The 20,865-nt window shown below is 35.7% G+C and overlaps 1 protein-coding gene across 8 annotated transcripts; it reads left to right on the top strand.

The window, feature by feature from the left end:
- The first annotated feature begins 163 nt into the window (after positions 1-163).
- LOC6581183 (EH domain-binding protein 1) lies at positions 164-20,809 on the top strand. 8 transcript variants are annotated; one of them, XM_044011348.1, is made up of 15 exons: positions 164-465; positions 859-921; positions 1,100-1,369; positions 15,223-15,430; positions 15,571-15,752; positions 15,817-16,016; positions 16,314-17,109; positions 17,183-17,385; positions 17,447-17,850; positions 18,041-18,136; positions 18,255-18,602; positions 18,659-19,406; positions 19,769-19,865; positions 19,927-20,115; positions 20,171-20,809. In XM_044011348.1, the coding sequence occupies exons 3-15, from the start codon at positions 1,266-1,268 to the stop codon at positions 20,250-20,252; spliced, it is 3,657 nt and encodes a 1,218-aa protein (XP_043867283.1). In that variant the 5' UTR covers positions 164-465; positions 859-921; positions 1,100-1,265; the 3' UTR covers positions 20,253-20,809. The 8 variants fall into 8 exon arrangements, with proteins under 8 accessions (XP_043867283.1, XP_043867281.1, XP_043867282.1 ...); XM_044011346.1 differs by having other exon boundaries at positions 165-465; positions 18,252-18,602; XM_002006892.4 differs by having other exon boundaries at positions 166-465; positions 18,659-18,779.
- The last annotated feature ends 56 nt before the right edge of the window (positions 20,810-20,865 follow it).

The raw sequence follows: 20,865 nt of genomic DNA, 5'->3' as shown, positions 1-20,865 counted from the left end.
TATAAATAAACATATGAATGGCGATACCAGTATGGGCAACCTTTACTTACTAAAAAGGTTTGGTTTTAAACTAGACGGATACGGGGGTTGTGGCGCTTTCAACAATTTTTAAAACTATCGATAATATTCGATGAATATCGGATCAAATTTGCGTTTTATAACTCATTTATGCGTTCTCTTTATCTGTGTTCTGTTTGGGTCTAGAGAATTGCAAGTTTTAATAAATAATGTACAAAATATAAAAAGAAATAGCGTTTTATATAAAAGAAGTGCGGCGAAGTGGTTTCCTATATGACTCAATAGAACTGAAGGCATACAATTAAATTTGGCTCCAAACTTTGTGTGATGTCATTGTGGTGCTACATATTAAAGCACTCATGTATATATGTATATATGTACACAGAATACTTACGTATTCGTACATATCTACATGTAACATTTTATTAGTAACTTTCTATGAATACTGTGGGTATAATACAAAAATATCATCGTAAAATAAGAACCAAATAAGATTTTAGGCAAATATACATTTTTAGCTGCTTTTCATATTTTAAAATTTTTTTTTTTTTTTCAATAACAATCAACTGACATTTAAAGGTCAAAAATGTGCCAATGACTTATTTATGCAAAAATATACACAAATACATGCATATGTAGCCAAATGCATTCTCAAAAAAATTCAAAATAATTGCATTGTTTTTATCGGTGTATGTATATATTTTCATATCTATGTAATTACTCCGTCATTTTCAAAGGCATTTATATACATATATATATATATATATAATCTTGTATGTTTATTGGTTATAAAGATAGTATATATATTTATACCCTTTCTACTTGTATTATATAATATAGGCAGGCGTCTACTTCCAACAGTAAACAAAATGTAACATGTTTCGTGGGACAATGCTGAATTATGTAAGGTTTTTTTTTGACTGTCATAGAGATGAAGTAGTTTCTCAGAATATATAATTTATGCTACATTTATTAATACTAATTAAAATTTAAATATGTAAGATAAAACTATAAACAACTTTAATAATTGTAATTTTAGGTTTGATGAATGTATATTATAAATATTTGTATTATTTTACAGAATTGAATTTTGTGTTGGAAAAAAAAATAGCCTTGGGATGAAAGTATAACTCATATAGTGTGTATTAACCGTGATTACACTTGTAAAGAGAAATTTACTTCGAATGTGAATTAAGCGTGTGCCTTAGCTTAAGAAATTATTTGATCTAAAAAGATTTTGGATCATAATGGGCAGTGTTTGGAAACGTTTACAGAGAGTTAACAAACGTGCGGCAAAATTTCAGTTCACTGCTTCGTATCATGAACTTCGATTGGAAACCACGGCTAAGTGGTAAGCAAAATCATTAATTATAGATTAATATTTTTCTAACGATGAAATGCAAGCGTAAACCTGCATTGGCCTGGGCTTACTATGGAAACTTAATTGCTTAATAACTTTTCTTGTTGATGGACTATGGTCGTGATTATAACATTTAAGTGCGTGTGTGTGCCAAAGCAGTATTTTCTAATATTTTACAAATATAAGGGTGAGGGAGTGAATATAGGGTGGGGGTGTATTACAACAAAAATCGAAGCGCTATAAAAATACATGAGAGTCTATCGGGAGTAGTTATCAATATGCGCATGATATGCACGGACCTAGGAAAACAAATTTCAAGTCTCTAGCTCTTGTATCTTCTAAGTTCGACTCGTTCATACATACAGACGGACGGACGGACGGACGGACGGACAGGGATAAATCTACTCAGTTCGTCAATAATATATGTATATACTTTGTAGGGTCTGAAGCGGCTCCTTCTGCCATTATACCCTGATTTCCCATTGAAAATGAGGATAAAAAGATATTGAGTCATCTAAAACAATAATTATATAACCTAAAAATGTACAGAAAATGATTACAATAGTATCGCTTAACCAGGACATTATATATAGACGTTCTAGTACTAGCGAAGCGAGAGGAGAGCCAAAGCGACAAGTAAAGCGAGTTGCGAGAAAGCATTCCTGAATCGCTTTCTCGTTTTATCGTTCTGAGCTTAAATAACCGTTGGTTAATCGGGGAAGCGTGTTCTTTTTCGCAATTCAAACTTTAATAACAGTTTGATTCAAAACTATTTATATTTTTATACCCTGAACCCATTTTCAATGGGAAATCAGGGTATAATGGTTTTGTTGAAATGTATGTAACAGGCAGAAGGAGGCGTGGCAGACCCCACAAAGTATATATATTCTTGATCAGGGTGACGAGCTGAGTTGATTTGGCCCTGTCCGTCTGTCTGTCCGTCTGTCAAAATTTTTTTTAAAATGTCCGTAATTACAGCGCGCATATCAAGTTTATCATTAAAAATCGATAACTCATCTCGATCTTTTTTTATCGATAAAAAACCTTATCGAAACCCAGTTATAAAATTATATCTTCTACACCTTTATTGCTAGAGTCTCCAAATTTTTAATGTATGCTTATATGCAATTTATACAATTTCGGTTTTTGTTAGAATTTACGCCCCACCTCTAAATTCACCCCCTCACCCTCACTTTTGTAAAAAGCGTATTTCAAATACTAGAGACTTGTGCTTTGGCAATTACATGCATATTCATGTTATAATCATAATCTGCAAGTTTCATGAAGATCGTACGTCCATAAAAAAAGTTATTAAACAATTAAGTTCTCATAGTAAGCGCACACTGCAGCTCATGCGTGTTAATGCGTGGTTGCTTGTGTGTGTATGTGTTTGTGTATGTGTGTGTGTATGCGTTTGTGTATGTATGCGTGTGTGTGTGTATGGGTGTCTGTATGCGTGTGTGTGTATGTATGCCTGTGTGTGCGTACGTGCGTGTGTGTGTGTGGGTGTTTCTTGTGTAAGCTGAAAGTCGCGAAAAAGTATTGAAGTATCTATTGCTCCAAGGGTTCAGGGGATCTCGTAGTCGAGCAGTCTCGACTAGAGCTTTCTTACTTGTTATACCCTGAACCCATTGAAAATGGGAAATCAGGGTATAATGGTTTTGTTAAATGTATGTAACAGGCAGAAGGAGGCGCGGCAGACCCCATAAAGTATATATATTCTTGATAAAGGCGACGAACTGCGTTGATTTAGCCATGTCCGTCTGACCGTCGATATCAGAAAATATAAGAGCTAGAGACTTTAATTTTCCTAGGTGCATATCAAGTTTTGCTTTAAATATTGATAACTTTCCCCGTTATTTAGTTATCGATTAAAAACATTATCGAAAATCAGTTTTAAAATTATATCACCTTTATCTTTAAAGCTAGAGTCTCCAAATTTTATATGGATACTTATATACATTTTATCCAATTACAATTTACCCCCCACCCCTAATTCACCCCCTCACCCTCAAATTTGTAAAAATTGTATTTCAAATACTAGAGACTTGTGCTTTGGCAAATGCATGCATATCTATTAGACGTCTGCATGAATGGCAAAAAAAAGCACATTCAAATGTACAAAGTCATCATTGAATTGAGTGAATACTTGTACAAAACGAAATGAGAATGAGTGAGTGATTGAAGTCGTGTTTCTCTTGGCTGCACAAAAATATACCCGAAAAGAAACGACGTGAGTGAGTGAGCAGCAGAGGCTATTAAATGTTGTATATTGAATACATTCGAATATTGTCAGCTGTTTTCTGCTGTGTGTGTTATCTGTTAAAAGAAAGAGAAAAAAATAAAGAAATATGTGTGCAATGTATTTTTTGTTGTGGAATTTTTAACTTATATATTTATTACAAATAATTAATTAATAATATTAGAATTTAAAAACATAATTTTATATATTTCAACCAAATAAATATTAAATCTGCAAATATCAACACAGAAAACATATGTAGACGGTCACAACTACACATTTTGTTAGTAAAACTAAAACACAAGCTTTAAACAAAACAAAACACAAAAACAACACGCTGGTATTTGCCGAAAAATACATAAATTTTTTCCTGCAGCTTCCGCTTCCATTTCGCACGTCTGCTCACAATTTCTCAAAGCACAAAATGAATACACAAAGCATTCTTCGAACTACTTGAGTAGTTCGAATGTTTTCGAAGTTTTCATTTCATTTTGCTCTTCTTTCGTTATACTCAGTCATTCGGCATGAGACACAACATGTTCGTCTTGCGAAACAGTAGTATACACATTCGTCTCATTCTGTCCTTTTCACTCACTCATATTCTACTCAATTCGAATGTACTCAATGTGGCTTTGTTATGAATGTCTTCAGACGTCTAATATCTATGTTATATTCATAATCTGAAAGTATCATGAAGATAGTACATCCACAAGAAAAATTATTAAGCAATTAACTTCTCATAGTAAGCCAACACTGCAGCTAATGCGTGTTTATGCGTGCGTACATATGTCTGTGTGTGTGCGTGTATGTGTGCATATGCGAATAATTATTGAAATATCAGTTGCTCAAAGGGTTCAGGGGATCTCGCAGTCGGGCAGTCTCGACTAGAGCTTTCTTACTTGTTATATATGTACTTGTTCTCAATTATACTTGAACTGTCAGCAATCAAACGTATTGATAGTATTAGATGGATTGCTGGATGCACATTGCGACTGAGACTAAAATCTGAGCACTCGCAATGACTACAATTTGAATACTCGCAATGTGTCTCTCTTTGTGCATAGCTTTCACTCTGTCATGTCAGATCTTTACAGATTGCTGCGATAATTATCGCTAATAGCATCGCATCGCTTATCGTACACGATTTGTAATGACTTTATATTTAAGAAATCACCTCTAAATTTCACAACAGATTTTAAAAGAAACATATTCTATATAAGGCAAAGATCCCTTGAAATCCTTTCAATAACAAAGATTTTATTAAAAAAGGCCTTTCGTCACGTGAAAATAAAACGCAGGGCAAAACGTACGCATTTTTAATGGAACAATTGAATTGTGTCTAGATAGTCATCTGGTACTTAATTTGGTCATATCGTTAAAAAAAAAGTTATTAAGCAATTAAGTTCCCATAGTAAGCGCACACTGCAGCCAATACTTGTTTATCCGTGCGTGCTTATGCCTGTGTGTGTGTAATTGTGCTATTTCTTGTGTAAGAAGAAAATATGCGAATAATTATTGAAACTCGAAGGGTTCAGGGGATCTCGTAGTCGAGCAGTCTCAACTAGAGCTTTCTTACTTGTTATACCCTGACCTCCTTTTCAATGGGAAATCAGGGTATAATGGTTTTGTTGAAATGTATGTAACAAACAGAAGGAGGCGTGGCAAATCCCATATATTATATATATATATTTTTGATCAGGACGACGAGCTGAGTCGATTTACCCCTGTCCGTCTGTCTGTCCGTCCGTAGGTATGAACGCGTCGATCTCAGAAGATATACGAGCTAAAGACTTGCATTTTTTTAGAATGTCCATATACAGTGGCTCACACCTTATTTCGTGCAGCAGCCTAGTAAAACTTTGAAACCGTATTCCCGCTAAACCAGTAAAGATATCCAAAAATTCAAATGAGGTCTTATTTATTGGTTATTCATTATGTATTGACGTACTTCATTATTTTTCTATTATAATTAATATCATTTAAAACTAAACAAAACTAAAATACCTGGCCTTTTCCATGTCACAGCTTATTTCGTGCACTTCACTTTTAATGACTTTATTGTCCAAAAATTCATAAATTAGAATTTTTTTTACCTTCTTTTTGTGTAATCACCCCTTTTAATAGTGATTCCATCGAGTTTAACAATTTTCGGCTGATTTCGCTGGAGATTTTTGGCCATTCCTCCAATACGGCCGTTTTGAGGTCATTTTGATTGGATATTTACCTTTTCCGAATGGCCACGCCCAATTTTGCCCAACATTTTTCTATAACGGTTAGGCCAGTGGATTGACCACATTTGGACTAATCCAGATCAACCAGGACTAGTCAATACCCGGTTTATGTTTTTGGTCATTTGCCTGATGCAATCGGGATCGCCCTTCTAGACCCAGTTTTTCGGCATTTGGAGAAAATTCTCCTTTAAAAAGGATAGGTACATATTATTGTTCATATTACCATCAATGAAAACTAAGTATCCAACTCCCGAACCCGACTTGCAGGCCCAACCATGCAACAGCCACTGCCATAACTCATATTTGGTTTTAGGTGCTGATCTTGGAGCGTTACCGGGCGTTACCGGAATACTCATTCACATCCCTTCAACAATTTATTAGTTAAGTTTCGCTCTAATACTGTAGAAAATACAGTTTCTTCCGATTTGCACGCCCATACTGGGCGTAGACACCTCATTTTTGATCAGTTCTTATAACGTGATAACGGAACCCTAACTGCAAAGCTTGAATGCTTACCCTCAAATAATGTGAAAATGATAGGGTATTTTTCGATATGCCACGCCCCTAAATATGCGTAAAAATTATTTTTGGGTCATCGATAGAGGAGGTTACTTGTAACTTAACTATCTAAATTTGATACTTCTAGCTATTATACTTTAGGAGATATACACTTTTGCGGTTTGCCACGCCCCCTGTGGGCGGAATAATATCCGATAAAGCTTTTTGGTCTTGGGTGATCAGCCCGAGTATATATACAAAATTTGAGTGTCCAAAATATAGCAGAATTTAAAAAATCACTATATCTTCAGGTCCGATTTGCCACGCCCCTAATAGGCGTAGACATATAATTTTCAGTCATTAGACTTTATAGAATCATAACCTTAGCTGACGTGCAAAATTTCAGCGCTCCAGCTCTAAAACTCTTGGAGATACAGTTTTATCCGATTTGCCACGCCCCCAATGGGTGATCTTGGGTGGTCGACGCGGACCTACATTCCTAATTTCAGCTTTCAAGCTCTAACATGATTTCTGGTATATCGGAAAATTCATTTTCCGCTTTGCCACGTCCCTAGTGGGCGGATCGGGAAAATTTTAACACTTTATAAATCGGAGATATACACAAGTATGTGTTCCAAATTTCAAGTCTCTAGCTTCAATAGCGCCGAAATAGATTGCGTTCATACGGACAGACGGACGGACATTGCACAACACCTATATACTAATTCACTTTCGTGAATGAGTATAATAATGCAGTGCGTTAATACATAATGAATAATCCATAAATAAGACCTCATTTAAATGTATTGGATATCTTTACTGGTTTAGCGGGAATACGGTTTCAAAGTTTTACTATGCTGCTTCACGAAATAAGGTGTGACCTACTGTATATAGCGCGGATATCCATTTTATCTCCAAAAATCAATAACTTGTCCTGTTATTTTTTTATCGATTAAAAGCCCTATCGAAAACCAGCAATAAATTTACATCTCCTACACTTTTAGAGCTAGATTAAGGAGAATTTAGATTTTTGTTGAAATTTACCCTCACCCCTCATCCACAGCTTTGCAAAAGATTCAAATATTAGGGACTTATGACCGCGATCTACAACTTTCGACAAGAAAAGTTATTAAACAATTAAGTTCCCATAGTAAGCCCGTACTGCAGTCCATGCGTGTTTATGCGTGCATGCCTATGTGTAGCTGTGTGTGTGTTTCTTGTGTAAGCAGAAATTCGCGAATAATTATTGAAATATAAATTCTTAGAAGGGCTCAGGGGATTTCGTAGTCGAGTAGTCTCGTTTACTCTTGTTTACTTTGTTTACTTTGTTATACATAGATATGTACATATGTATGTATTTATTGTATTATAATTTTCAGTTCCTGCTTACTTCAGATTATCTTTATTACAAGCGAGTAGAATACGCAAGTTCATATAAGAGATTTGGACAATGTTAATTTGCTGCCCGCACTATCGGGCTTCGCCCATTTCCTTTTTAAACAAGAAAGCATAAATATTTGTATATCTATATATATATATATAAAAAATTCGTGTTATGTGTTACAACACTTATAACTCGAGATCTGCTGGACCAATTTTCATGGTTTTTGATTCGTTAGATTTGTCTCCGCCCCGAATAGCCGAATCTATCTTAACAAGTAAGAAGACTCTAGTCGAGACTGCTCGACTAGGATATAGCCTGAACCCTCTAATCTGATATTCTAATCAGTCTGCACTTCTTTTCGACACACATACATACACACGCACGTATTAGAACGCGCTCTGCTAACTGCGCAGTAAGCAGCGACTGCGCTTGGTGTGGGCAACATTATAAGAATTTATTTGTTGAATAATTTAATTTTTAGACGTACAATCTTAATGAAACTTTCAGCGCGTTATCATATGGTGAAAATGTATGTACATTCCAAAGCACAAGTCTCTAGTACTTGAAATATGCCTTGTACAAAGGTGAGGGTGAGGGGGTGGATATAGGGGTGGGGGGTAAATAACAATAAAAATCGAAATTATATAAAATACATATAAGTCTACATTTAAAATTTGCAAGCTCTAGCTCTAAAGGTGTAGGAGATATAATTAAATAACTAGCTTTCGATAAGGTTTTTAATCGATAATAAAATATCGGGAGTAGTTATCGATATAAAAAGAAAAACTTGATATGCGCGTGATATACACGGGCCTAGGAAAAAATTTCAAGTCTCTAGCTCTTATATCTTCTGAGATCGACGCGTTCATACATACGGACGGACGGACGGACAGACAGACGGACAGGGCCAAATCGACTCAGCTCGTCGCCCTGATCAAGAATATATATACTTTGTGGGGTCTGCCACGCCTCCTTCTGCCTGTTACATACTTTTAACAAAACCATTATACCCTGATTTCCCATTTTCAATGGGTTCAGGGTATAAAAATACTAAAAAATTGACGAATACTTGAAAAATGCGTTATTTTCCCTATTGCTATTGAGGATCTTTGCATTGTCATTGACACTCAGTAGGCCTCAGTAGGTCATGCTCTCATGTAAAAAAAATTTATTCTGTGTAAATGTCTTTTCATAGGTTGTCTATGATTTTTCGAGATAAGCTATTATTTATGTCTCGATTGTTAAACCCATTCGCGAAAGTGAATTAGTATATTGGTTTTGTGCAATGTCCGTCCGTCTGTCCGTATGAACACAATCTATTTCGGCGCTATTGAAGCTAGAGACTTGAAATTTGGAACACATACTTGTGTATATCTCCGATTTATAAAGTGTTAAAAGTTTCCCGATCCGCCAGGGGCGTGGCAAATCGGAAAATGCATTTTCCGATAAGCCAGAAATCATATTAGTTAAAGAGCTAGAAAGCTGAAATTAGGTATGTAGGTCCGCGGCGACCACCCTAGATCACGAGTTATGGCGGATATATCTCCGCCCATTGGGGGAGTGGCAAATCGGATAAAACTGCATCTCCAAGAGTTTTACAGCTAGAGCGCTGAAATTTTGCACGTCAGCTAATGTTATGATTCTATAAAGTCTAAAGTTAAAATATAAGTCTACGCCCATTAGAGGCGTGGCAAATCGGACCTGAAGATATAGTGATTTTTTAAATTCTGCTATTTATGCCAGAGACCTCAAATTTTGTACATATACTCGGGCTGATCACCCACGACAAAAAGTTTTGTCGGATATATGTCCGCCCACAGGGGGCGTGGCAAACCGCAAAAGTGTATATCTCCTAAAGTAGAATACCTAGAAGCTTCAAATTTAGATAGTTAACTTATAAGTAACCTCCTTTATCGATGACCCAAAAATAATTTTTACGCATCTTTAGGGGCGTGGCATATCGAAAAATACCCTGTCATTTTCACATTATTTTAGGGTAAGCATTGAAACTTTGCAGTTAGGGTACTGTTATCACGTTCTATGAACTGACCAAAAATAAGGTCTCAGTAGGGTCGTGGCAAATCGGAAAAAACTGTATTTTCTTCAGTATTAGAGCGAAACTTAACTACTAAATTGTTGATGGGATGTGAATGAGTGCATATTCAGTATTACTATTAATAAAAATTCCGCGTCCTAGAATATCTAAACTTTCCCAGCGGTCCCGTATGCAATTTGGCAACGGAATATCGTGAGTCAATTATCTGACGAAAAACGAAAGATCGCCCGAGAAGAGCGCCTCGTTAGTATGGAGCAAAGAGGGCCTTAATTCGTGCTTCTCGAACACAAGAGCAAAGAGAGGCAGCTTGTGAAACGGCTAGATTAGAAACGAGAAATCGTCGAGGTTACCGTACAGATGAACAGAGGAATAATCTTCGAAGTGCAAGAAGAAATGGTTTAAGTATTGATTTGAATCGAGCAGCGTTTCGATATGATCGTTGCATCGATGCATCGTTTAGATTGCATTGGTCCAATTGGAATGAATACCGCATTTAATAGAGAATTAGAACGTGAAAGTCAACGTGAATATGATCCACATGAACTAATGAACCAATCAGTTCAAACGAATGTACCACTATTGAATCCTATGCAGAGGGAAGCCTATGATACACTGGTTAATGCAATTATTGATGGAAATAGTGGCTTATTTTTTTGTGATGCCCCGGTGGGACTGGGAAGACATTCCTCGTGTCATAGATTTTGACCACTGTACGTGCGAGATCCGAAATTGCGGTAGCAATTGCTTCTGGAATAGCGGTCACATTGTTAGACGGATTCCGTACGGCTCACTCAGCTTTAAAATTGCCATTAAATCTTAAAATTTCTGAACAACCGACATGTAACATTTCGAAACACTCCGCAATGGCCAAAGTTTTAGTAGCATCAAAAATTATCATATGGGACGAATGCGCAATGGCGCACAAACGCGCATTGCAAGCACTAGACTGAACATTAAAAGATCTGCACAATGACTCGAGATGTTTTGGTGGTTCAATGATTTTATTATCTGGCGATTTCCGACAAACACTACCAGTAATTCCAAGATCTACTGCTGCCGACGAAATAAACGCTTGCCTCAAAGCATAAAATCTGTGGCGATATGAACGATCTACCTGCTGATAATTTCTCGAAGCAATTGCTGAATATCGGTAATGGCCGTTTTCCTGTGGACGAATTGAGCGGTTTAATTTCATTTCCTCCAAATTTTTGCAATTTCGTCTCATCAAAATATGAGCTTATCAACAAAGTATTTCCGGATATCATTGCTAACTACAAGAATACTAAATGGTTAGGTGAGCAAGCAATTTTGGCGGCTAAAAATAAAGATGTAGATGACGTCAATTTTATAATTCAAAATCAAATCGTAGATACTCTGTATTCATTCAAATCTATCGACTGTGTAACAAACGAAGAAAAGGCCACTGATTATCCAACTGAATTTTTGAACTCCTTGGATGTGCCTGGCTTATCACCGCACAATTTAGAAATGAAGGTTGGCTTGGTAGTTATCATGCTTAGAAATTTAAAACAACCAAAACTGTGCTTACGCGTTTGGTGATAAGAAAATTTATGAGCAATGTGATTCACGCGTCGATACTCAAAGGAAAATTTAAAGATGAGAAAGTTCTTATTCTAAGGATTCCGATGATCCCAACAGATATGCCATTTAAGTTTAAACGAATTCAATTCCCGATTCGTCTTGCCTTCGCCATGACGATCAAAAAATCGCAGGGCCAATCCTTGACTATGAGTCAATCTAGAAAATCCCGGTTTATACCCTGAACCTATTTTCAATGGGAAATCAGGGTATAATGATTTTGTTGAAATGTACGTACCAGGCAAAAGGAGGCGTGGCAGACCCCAAAAAGTATATATATTCTTGATCAGGGCGACGAGCGGAGTTGAGCTGTCCATCTGTCCATATGTTTGCACGCGTCAATTTTCGAAGATATAAGAGCTAGAGACTTGCATTTTTTTTTAATGACCGTATATACAGCGCGGATGTCGAGTTTGCTTTTAAAATTCGATAAATCATCCCGTTATGTTTTTATCGAATAAAAACATTCAGGCTCAAGTCAGATGCCACTATAGCTAATTGTGAATGATTTTTCATTTTTTTAAAGTTCTCAAATATTCAATATATCATGTAGATCTTATGCTGAAAGTTTCATTAAATTCCGTTAAGTCAAAAATTAATTAAAAATAATCAAATCCCGATACCGAATCCCGATCGGTCCAACTGATGTTAATTTTTTTAATTGTTTCAAAATATTTTTGTATTTTGATAAATGAGTTTTCTATTTAATTTATATTTTTAAATACACCGAAATTGAAATTTTAACCATACTAAATGTGCGTTTTTAATAGTTTAGTTATTCTAGCAGATTCTTAGAACCACATCAGCAGTTAGTTTGGTTTAGTTTTGCTAGATGGCGCTGCAGCAGTGAATTTATTTCAGTTTTGCCAAAGCGACTTCCGAAAGTGAGGTGGCGTAGTGAGTAGCTGCTTGACGCTCGATCGAGAAGTCGTGGGTTCGAATCCCGAGCGGTGCAGCTTATGTTAATTTTTTTAATTGTTTCAAAATATTTTTATATTTTATTAAGTGAATTTTGTATTTCATTTATATTTTTAAATACATCAAAATTGAAATTTTAGCCATACTAAATGGGCATTTTTATTAGTTGGGTTCAGGGTAGTATCTAGTTGAGCACTGTGACTAGAGTTTTCTTACTTGTTTTCTCATGGTCAATTGTACTTGGCATGCACACGTGTCGGCAAACCATCCGCATTATTTGTTCTTGCACCTGACTAAAAAACGAAGAATATCGTTTACCACAAGGTGCTTGAATGAAAATCCGAATATTAAATTAATCAAAATCCCAATCTGAGCCACATAGTTTTCAATGATTTTTTTCTGACATGTGTTTGGAAAACTTAATTATTTCTTTTTATACCCTGAACCCATTTTCAATGGGAAATCAGGGTATAATGGTTTTGTTGAAATGTATGTAAAAGGCAGAAGGAGGCGTGGCAGACCCCACAAAGTATATATATTCTTGATTAGGGCGACGAGCTGAGTTGATTTAGCCCTGTTTTGCTTCAAAAATCGATAACTACTCCCGATATTTTTTAACGATAAAAACCTTATCGAAAATCAGTTATTTAATTATATCGCCTACAACTTTAAAGCTAAAGTCTCTAAATTTTTAATGTAGATTTATATGCAACTTATACTATTTCGGTTTTTGTTAAAATTTACCCCCACCCCTATATCGACCCCATCACCCACATATTTGTAAAAGGCGTATTTCAAATACTAGAGACTTGTGCTTTGGCAAATACATGCATATCCATGTTATAACCATAATCCATAGCTCGCAAATAACTGTTAACACTTTTTCGTTGTCTGCAAAAAAGTGTCTTTCACTGACACAGTCAAAACAAGTAAGAAAACTCTAGTCGAGAGTGCTCGACTAGATACTACCCTGAACCCAACAAATAAAAATGCCTATTTAGTATGGCTGAAATTTCAATTTCGATGTATTTAAAAATATAAATAAAATACCAAACTCATTTAATAAAATATAAAAATATTTTGAAACAATTAAAAAAGTTAACATCAGTTGCATCGATCGAGATTCGAACCACGACTTCTCGATCGAGCGTCATGCAGCTAACACACTAGGCCACCTCACTCATGCTAGTGATGCTGGCAAAACTCAAATAGATTCACTGCTGCAGCGCCATCTACCAAAACTAAACGAAACTAATTGCTGATGTGATTCTAAGAATCTGCTAGAATAACCAAACTATTAAAAACGCACATAAAGTATAGTTAAAATTTCAATTTCGGTGTATTTAAAAATATGAATTAAATAGAAAATTCATTTATGAAAATATAAAAATATTTTGAAACAATTAAAAAGAATTGACATCAGCTGCACCGATCGGGATTCGAACCGCGATTTCTCGATCAAGCGTCATGCAGCTAACACACTAGGCCACCTCACTCATTCTAGTGGCGCTGGCAAAACTACAATAGATTCACTGCTGCTGCGCCATCTACCAAAACTAAACGAAACTAACAGCTGATGTGATTCAACGAATGTTTCTAGAAGAAGTTTGAGTGTAGCTGCTGCACGTGCGTTTGTTAATTGGCCAAATATTTGATTATTTTTTATTAATTTTTGACTGAACGGAATTTAATTAAACTTTCAGCATATGATCTACATATTATATTGAATATTTGAGAAATTTAAAAAAAAGAAAAATCATTCACAATTAACTATAGTGGCACCTGATTTGAACTTGAATGTTTGTACTCGATAAAAACATAACGGGATGATTTATCGAATTATAAAAGCAAACTTGACGTCCGCGCTGTATATACGGTCATTTAAAAAAAAAAATTCAAGTCTCTAGCTCTTATATCTTCGGAAATCGACGCGTTCAAACATACGGACAGACGGACAGACGGACGGACGGACAGACGGACAGACGGACAACAGACAGACAGACGGACAGGGCCAAATCGACTCAGCTCGTCGCCCTGATCAAGAATATATATACTTTATGGGGTCTGCCACGCCTCCTTCTGCCTGTTACATACATTTCAACAAAACCATTATACCCTGATTTCCCATTTTCAATGGGTTCAGGGTATAAAAACTCAGACAGAAACTGTTTTTGTCGCGTCTGGCTTAGCTCTCTCGCGCTCTGAGGGAGACAGTTGTTTCTGTTTTCGTTTCCTCAAGTCAAACACTGATCGTTTGCTTGAGTTAAAGAAGTAACGGTAAGTTGCGTTTGTATGGGTAATCACGCGCGATTGCTGCGTTCTTTTTGTATGTAAGTATGCGTGTATTTACATGCACACGAAGGCAAAAACATTTTCTGCTGAGTTTTTTAGTCAAAGTGTTTTTGCTGAGAGGCTTTGTGTGAGGGAAAATCGTGTTAGTTTTACGCGACAATCATGTGAGAGCGTCACACGAATGAGTGATCGCATTGCGTCTGAGCGAAACAGATGCTAAAGAAAACAGAGAGTGACGCTCAGAGAGAGACGTGTCTGCACAATTTTTTTTGGCTATGATGCGAGAAAGAGAATAAACGAAAAAACGCTCAACTCTAATTTGCAAGCTCTGCCATAATCTGAAGTAAGAAAGCTCTCTAGTCAAGTGTGCTCGACTACGAACCCCACTGAACCCTTCGAGCAATAGCTATTTCAATAATTTTTCGCCTCTTTCTGTTTACACAAGAAACACGCACACACATATACATATACATACACAGATACATACACACACACATAAACAAACACATACACACACAAGCACCCACGCATAAACACGGATGGGCTGCAGTCTCGACTAGAGCTTTCTTATATATTTTATCATAATACATACTATCAACGTTATTTTTAAATATGCTTTCGTAGGCGTCCTTCAAATCTCTCGGTAGTTTGGACCCGCCGTTCGAGGCGTGTTGCTAGCTCACCATTACCATGGGAGCCAGATATGATGAGCCCCCTAATGGGAAACATTTCGTGGCCAGTTCCCGACAATCACGCTATATCAGTAACTTTATTCAAAGATCCTCGCACTCATGAACTTGAGGATAAAGACTGGACATTTGTAATCGAAGATGTGAGTAGATGTGAAGAAAGAATTTTATAGTTTTCCTTGCAGTTTTTAAATAAATAAAAATGTATTATATATCTTTAGTTTATTGAACTCCCATACTACATTTCAATAAGAGTACAGTTTTTAATCAATATATTTTATAGATTTCACTCCTGGGTAAAAAACGAGTATTGGCAAGTGCAAGCATAAATATGCGTAAATATGCCAGCATCGAGTCTACACAGCAGAGTTTTACATTAAGCCTCAAGCCAGTTTCTCGCAAAATAACATCCGCTGACTTGGAATTAACAATTAGTTGCGTGTTTTTACGAGAAGGAAAAGCAACGTGAGTTATAAAAACATTAATAAAACATTCAAATAGAAATTTATTGTTCTCGAATTTTTTGCAGTGATGAGGATATGCAAAGCGTTGTATCATTTATGTCGGTTAATAACAACTGTGATGTCGCGCCACTGGATGACCTAGAGGATATTCCAGACTTAGAAACCTCTGGTGATATATCTGATAATTTATATGACTTCACCCAACAATTAGAGCAAATGACAACAAGCTTAAACGGTTGTACCGATGTACCAACACCGCTAAGTGGTATGGTTTATTTTGTATCACTAAAATATTAAACATATTGTAGATAGAGCTAAGTTTTGGTACTACCCTGCGATGATTTAACTTATAAACTATCGTATACTGATATTTTAATATAAGTATAAGATAATAATTCACTTTTTTATCCTTGTAAATGAAATGCTTCAACTAGAAGCCTCTTTTTAAATCATCGATATGAGTTTTCTCTCTAAAAACGCTTGCTTGTTTATACGAACGATCATAAGATGCCATTACAGAATTTGTTTTGTGTATTTTCTTTTTTTTTTTTTTTTTTTGTAGTTCCCTCGTTATCCGAAGACCCAACTCCTTTGGCAGAATACGTTAACCATCTACACTTTGAAGTAGAAACGGATCGTGCAAATCATTTAGCTGTCGGATTACAGCCCCAGTTAATAGTTGATACTGATGAACCATTAAGTATTGCAGCTGCAGCTGAGGCACAGCTTATTACGCCTACTAAAGACAAAGATAGTCATCAGTATACAACGGAAAATAATATCGTTTATAAACCGTTGGAATATAATCGAAACGAAAGTTTTCATGAATTGCTAACATCTACTCCTATCAAAGAGAAATCAAATACCACAGAAAAATTAAAGTATAAGAACGACTTAAATAAAGCTCCAACCCTTGACAAGCAAGATTGCAGTGCCGTGGATGTGCTAAAAGTCCAAGATAATAATTCTTACAATGATCAATCAGCCGCTGACTTGAATATAACTCCAGTCAGCACAAAATCAACTGGATCAGTGCAATCCATCGAAAACTCAAAGAAGCCTATAGACGATGTTGCAATAATATCAATTGTTAAACGCCCGGAACTTCAGCCCTTGAATTTAAAGAAAAGCTATGACTCTACACCCGCTGTAAATAATTCTGCGAAAATAAATAACTCCGATTTAAAACCATTACAAAAGATTGTGCTAAAGGATAACACCCCTGGACAAGATTTGTTAGAGTGGTGTAAAGAAGTAACCAAAGATTATCCAAATGTAAAAGTCACAAATTTAACTACTAGCTGGCGTAATGGAATGGCTTTCTGCGCAATAATTCATCATTTTATGCCGCACTTGATGTGAGTAGATAAGTAGTTGACGTAAATACAACATTAATGTAATGTTAAATTTTTCAATTACTGTTTATATTAGAGATATGTCAAATCTGACTGCCCATGACGTTGTTGGCAACTGTCGTACAGCCTTTGATGCAGCAGAAACATTGGGAATACCACGTGTTATTGAGCCACGTGATATGGATTTACTCACAGTACCGGATAAATTAGCTGTCATGACATACTTGCACCAATTGAGGGCTCATTTCACTGGAAAGCAATTGCAAATTGAACAAATTGGTAAGTAATTTTTAACCGAAAAAAAATTTTTTTAATTCATCTGTAAATTCTCTATGTTCAGGTCCAACATCGGATGAGTCTAGCTATGTCATCGGCAACTATAAATCTGATAATTTATCGCAAAATCTTATAAATTTTTCTCATCTGAAGACACAGATTTTACACCAAAATTCGTTCGACGAAGATAACCTTTGTCAACAACAACAACAAATATCACCCTCCAGTAAAAAAGACATGAAAAATATTATACTGACTAGTTCAAAGAGTATTTTGGGTAAAGTTCTGTCTCCAACAAAAGATAAAAATGCAACCAACGCTATACAAACCACAAGTCAAAATAATAAATCAATATTAATTCGCCGCTCCCCTACGCCGCCTCCTATTGATGACGATGTAAATGAGGAAATAGCAAAGCTTAACAAGGAACCTATATTGCCTATGTCGCTCGATGCCAATGCAACAAGTGTAAGTAAATTCTTATCCCAGCGAAAGAGTTTCTAGTAATAGAAAGCTATGCGAATTGATTTTTAATAGAGTTTTAAGTTTTTTCGTTTCGTTATTTAGTTAGTATCTTTTAATTTATATACAATTTTGCGGCTGCTTTGGCTTTGGCTTTTGCTACTGTTTTTTGTTTTGTTCGTATTTATTTTCATAGCGCATTTTAATACGTCACAAAGAAATGAGCGAAAAAGCTAAATTGATGATGGAAAAATTAAAAATTAGTTATGACGAACGCCTCGGTGCAAGTGATGTAAGTAATAATGGGCAAAATTGTATTACCGCTTTGCCTGTTTACATCGTTAATTATAAATAAAATAACTAAAATAAAATATGTATTAATTGAATGATATTTATGATATTCAAAGCAGGAGGAACGCCAGCAAAGATTACGGGAACAAGCACGACGGCTTATTTTAGAAACGCGAAATAAGATAGCCGGACCTGTAAATAACGCTGTTGGCAGTCCCACATCCCCTACTAAGCTGAAGAGATTTAATTTTACTTCTGAGCTTACGATTTCACCTACTCCAAATGGCAGTAACTGCGGAGAATCTCACGTCGACGTTATTTCTAATCAAATAGCCTCTACTCGGGATAAGACCGTAGAACATGCCATTCATATGAGTCCTAGTCATAGATTAAGTGATGGAACCCTTACTCCACTACAATCCTTTAACGCAGTCGTGGAGAGAATTTCACCAAAGCATGAAAGAAGAGTAAGTACTCTCTTAAAAGTAATATGTTATGTATTTCAATCAAGTTTATTTTTTAGAATGACAGACTAACCTATATTGAGTCTGAGCTGGAAGCATTGGAACGCGAGCAAGAGGCGATTGACCAAAAGGCTAGCAATCTAGAGGCCAAACTCCGTGCAGTCATGGGCGGTAATCCAAGTAATAATCGAAATGGTACAAATCCCTTTCTTAGATTAATACGCAATAGCATTGGTGGTGGTGATGTCATACGCATTAAGCTCCTTGACTCGGATGATGAAAGTTTATTTGGTAGTGGTATAAGCGGTGCTAGCAGTGATACTGATGAGAACTATAATGACGATGATGAGGTATATAGTGACACTTCCAGCACCTCTGGCAGGAATGAAATGCATCACCCTGTAAATCAAGCTATATCGATGCAACCGATGCAGAAGATGCAAACACGGTCGCGGCCTCGTGCTCACTCTTGTTTTGTAAATGTAAATCTTAACTACCCACAAATACAGCCCACATATCAACACCAAATCGAAAAAAATTACCATCATTGTCAGCATCATCAGCATGGCACGAGCCAAACTCCGCACCACGTTCATCACGTGGAACCTTATAGCCATTTACTATGTAATTCTGCCTCAGTTGCGACTTCCAAAAAATCCTGTGATAACGTACATTTCTTTAATGGGGAAGGTGACAATTCTCCAGTTGTAGCTGCCACTAGTCATGCTGCTTGTTGTCGACGAAGACGTAATGGCCACAAAAGGGGCCAGCAAAAACATCGACAGTCGCGTTCCCGCGGCTTTTGTGGTAATGTGGTATCTCTAAGGACGACTAACATAACTGCTTTTGCCATGCCCGCAACAGCACGCAACGCCTGCCGCTCTCATATATGTGTTATATATTTTTGCTTTTAACTATTCTGTCAAAGCGCTGCATTTGTTAAAAAATATCTAACTTAAACCTTGACATGCCTAAACAAATTTCCTTTCAAATTTGTACCATAACCACAAAGAGTATCACTAATCACAAGTAGCGCTCTACGACAGCTAGAATATACTGACACCGCAAAAATATTTCTTAAAAAAACGATTTCGTTAGAATATTAAATATTATCACAATTTTTTATATGAAAACAAGTGGCATTTTAAACAATTTTTTCTTTTTCCCAGAAACTGAAGAGACGGAAGAACAATTACTTTCGCAGTGGTTCACGCTTGTGAACAAGAAAAATGCACTTCTTAGGAGGCAGATGCAGTTAAATATTCTGTAAGAAGTAATAAATTACACATCTAATTTGGAGATAATCATTTTCAATAATTTCTTGAAGTGAACAAGAAAAGGATCTTGAGCGTAAATTTACAATGCTTAATCAGGAACTCCGCGCTGCCCAGTCCGTGGAGGATTGGCGAAAAACAGAGGTACAACGAGAAAAGGAACGTCTATTGCTAGAAGAATTGGTGACGATTGTTGATAAAAGAGATCAACTAGTGCAACATTTGCATAACCAAGAAATAGCGTATGTATTTATACTAAATATGTGTCTTGCGCTTCATATCATATTTATCTTATAGTATTGAGGACGACCAGGAAATAGCACGCGAGCTTGAACAAGTTGACATTAGCGGTGGAAAAGAAAAATGTATTATACAATAAAAAAAGTTTGTGTTTTTTTGACATAATTGAACATGATTGGAGATTAAACTTTAACATAAATATTTATCTTCATATTTAATTGATATTTATAAAATAAAACAAAGATTCAATAGACCTTTCAATACATCATTCAGACTGGAAATACATGAAAAAGTAATAATTTTTACATCAGAATGTCCGATAGTAAATGTAAGCAGATTTTAAGATTTATACAACTAAAAAAAAATGTTTACATTTAAATAACCATTTTGGAAACCATGAATTATTTAGTGCCATTCAGCTTACCCTTTCCAAAACATTTTTGAATATAAAAATTAAAATAAAGTCCCAACTGTACTGTAAACTTTTTATACAATAATTTTATTTTAGCTTATTTAAGTATTTATGCAATTATAATATATATTTTTAGAAAAGCTTCAGCCTAAGAATAAGTATACATATTTTATGCAGAAACGTGTTTTATTTAGTTGTAAACTTTATCTTGATTTACTGTATAATTCTGGTTTACTTATATATTCTAGAATCGAATTTGAAGAAATACATAGCCGATATTTAAGCGAAATATTTTATATATGTAACTACAATACACATATTAATGTTTCGAGTAAACAAT

This window comes from Drosophila mojavensis, unplaced genomic scaffold (genome assembly GCF_018153725.1).
Source record: "Drosophila mojavensis isolate 15081-1352.22 unplaced genomic scaffold, ASM1815372v1 contig_82, whole genome shotgun sequence".
NCBI classification, from domain to species: Eukaryota; Metazoa; Arthropoda; class Insecta; order Diptera; family Drosophilidae; genus Drosophila; species Drosophila mojavensis.
Note: the sequence above shows the minus strand (reverse complement) of the source record. Positions and strands in the feature narration are given on the sequence as shown.

Bases quoted from the DNA above. Each gene is read 5' to 3' on its own strand.
- LOC6581183 (XM_044011347.1), top strand. From the start codon at position 1,266: ATGGGCAGTGTTTGGAAACGTTTACAGAGAGTTAACAAACGTGCGGCA. The intron at 15,753-15,816 runs GTGAGTTATAAA...AATTTTTTGCAG, and splicing joins TTACGAGAAGGAAAAGCAAC to TGATGAGGATATGCAAAGCG. The intron at 17,386-17,446 runs GTAAGTAATTTT...CTCTATGTTCAG, and splicing joins ATTGCAAATTGAACAAATTG to GTCCAACATCGGATGAGTCT.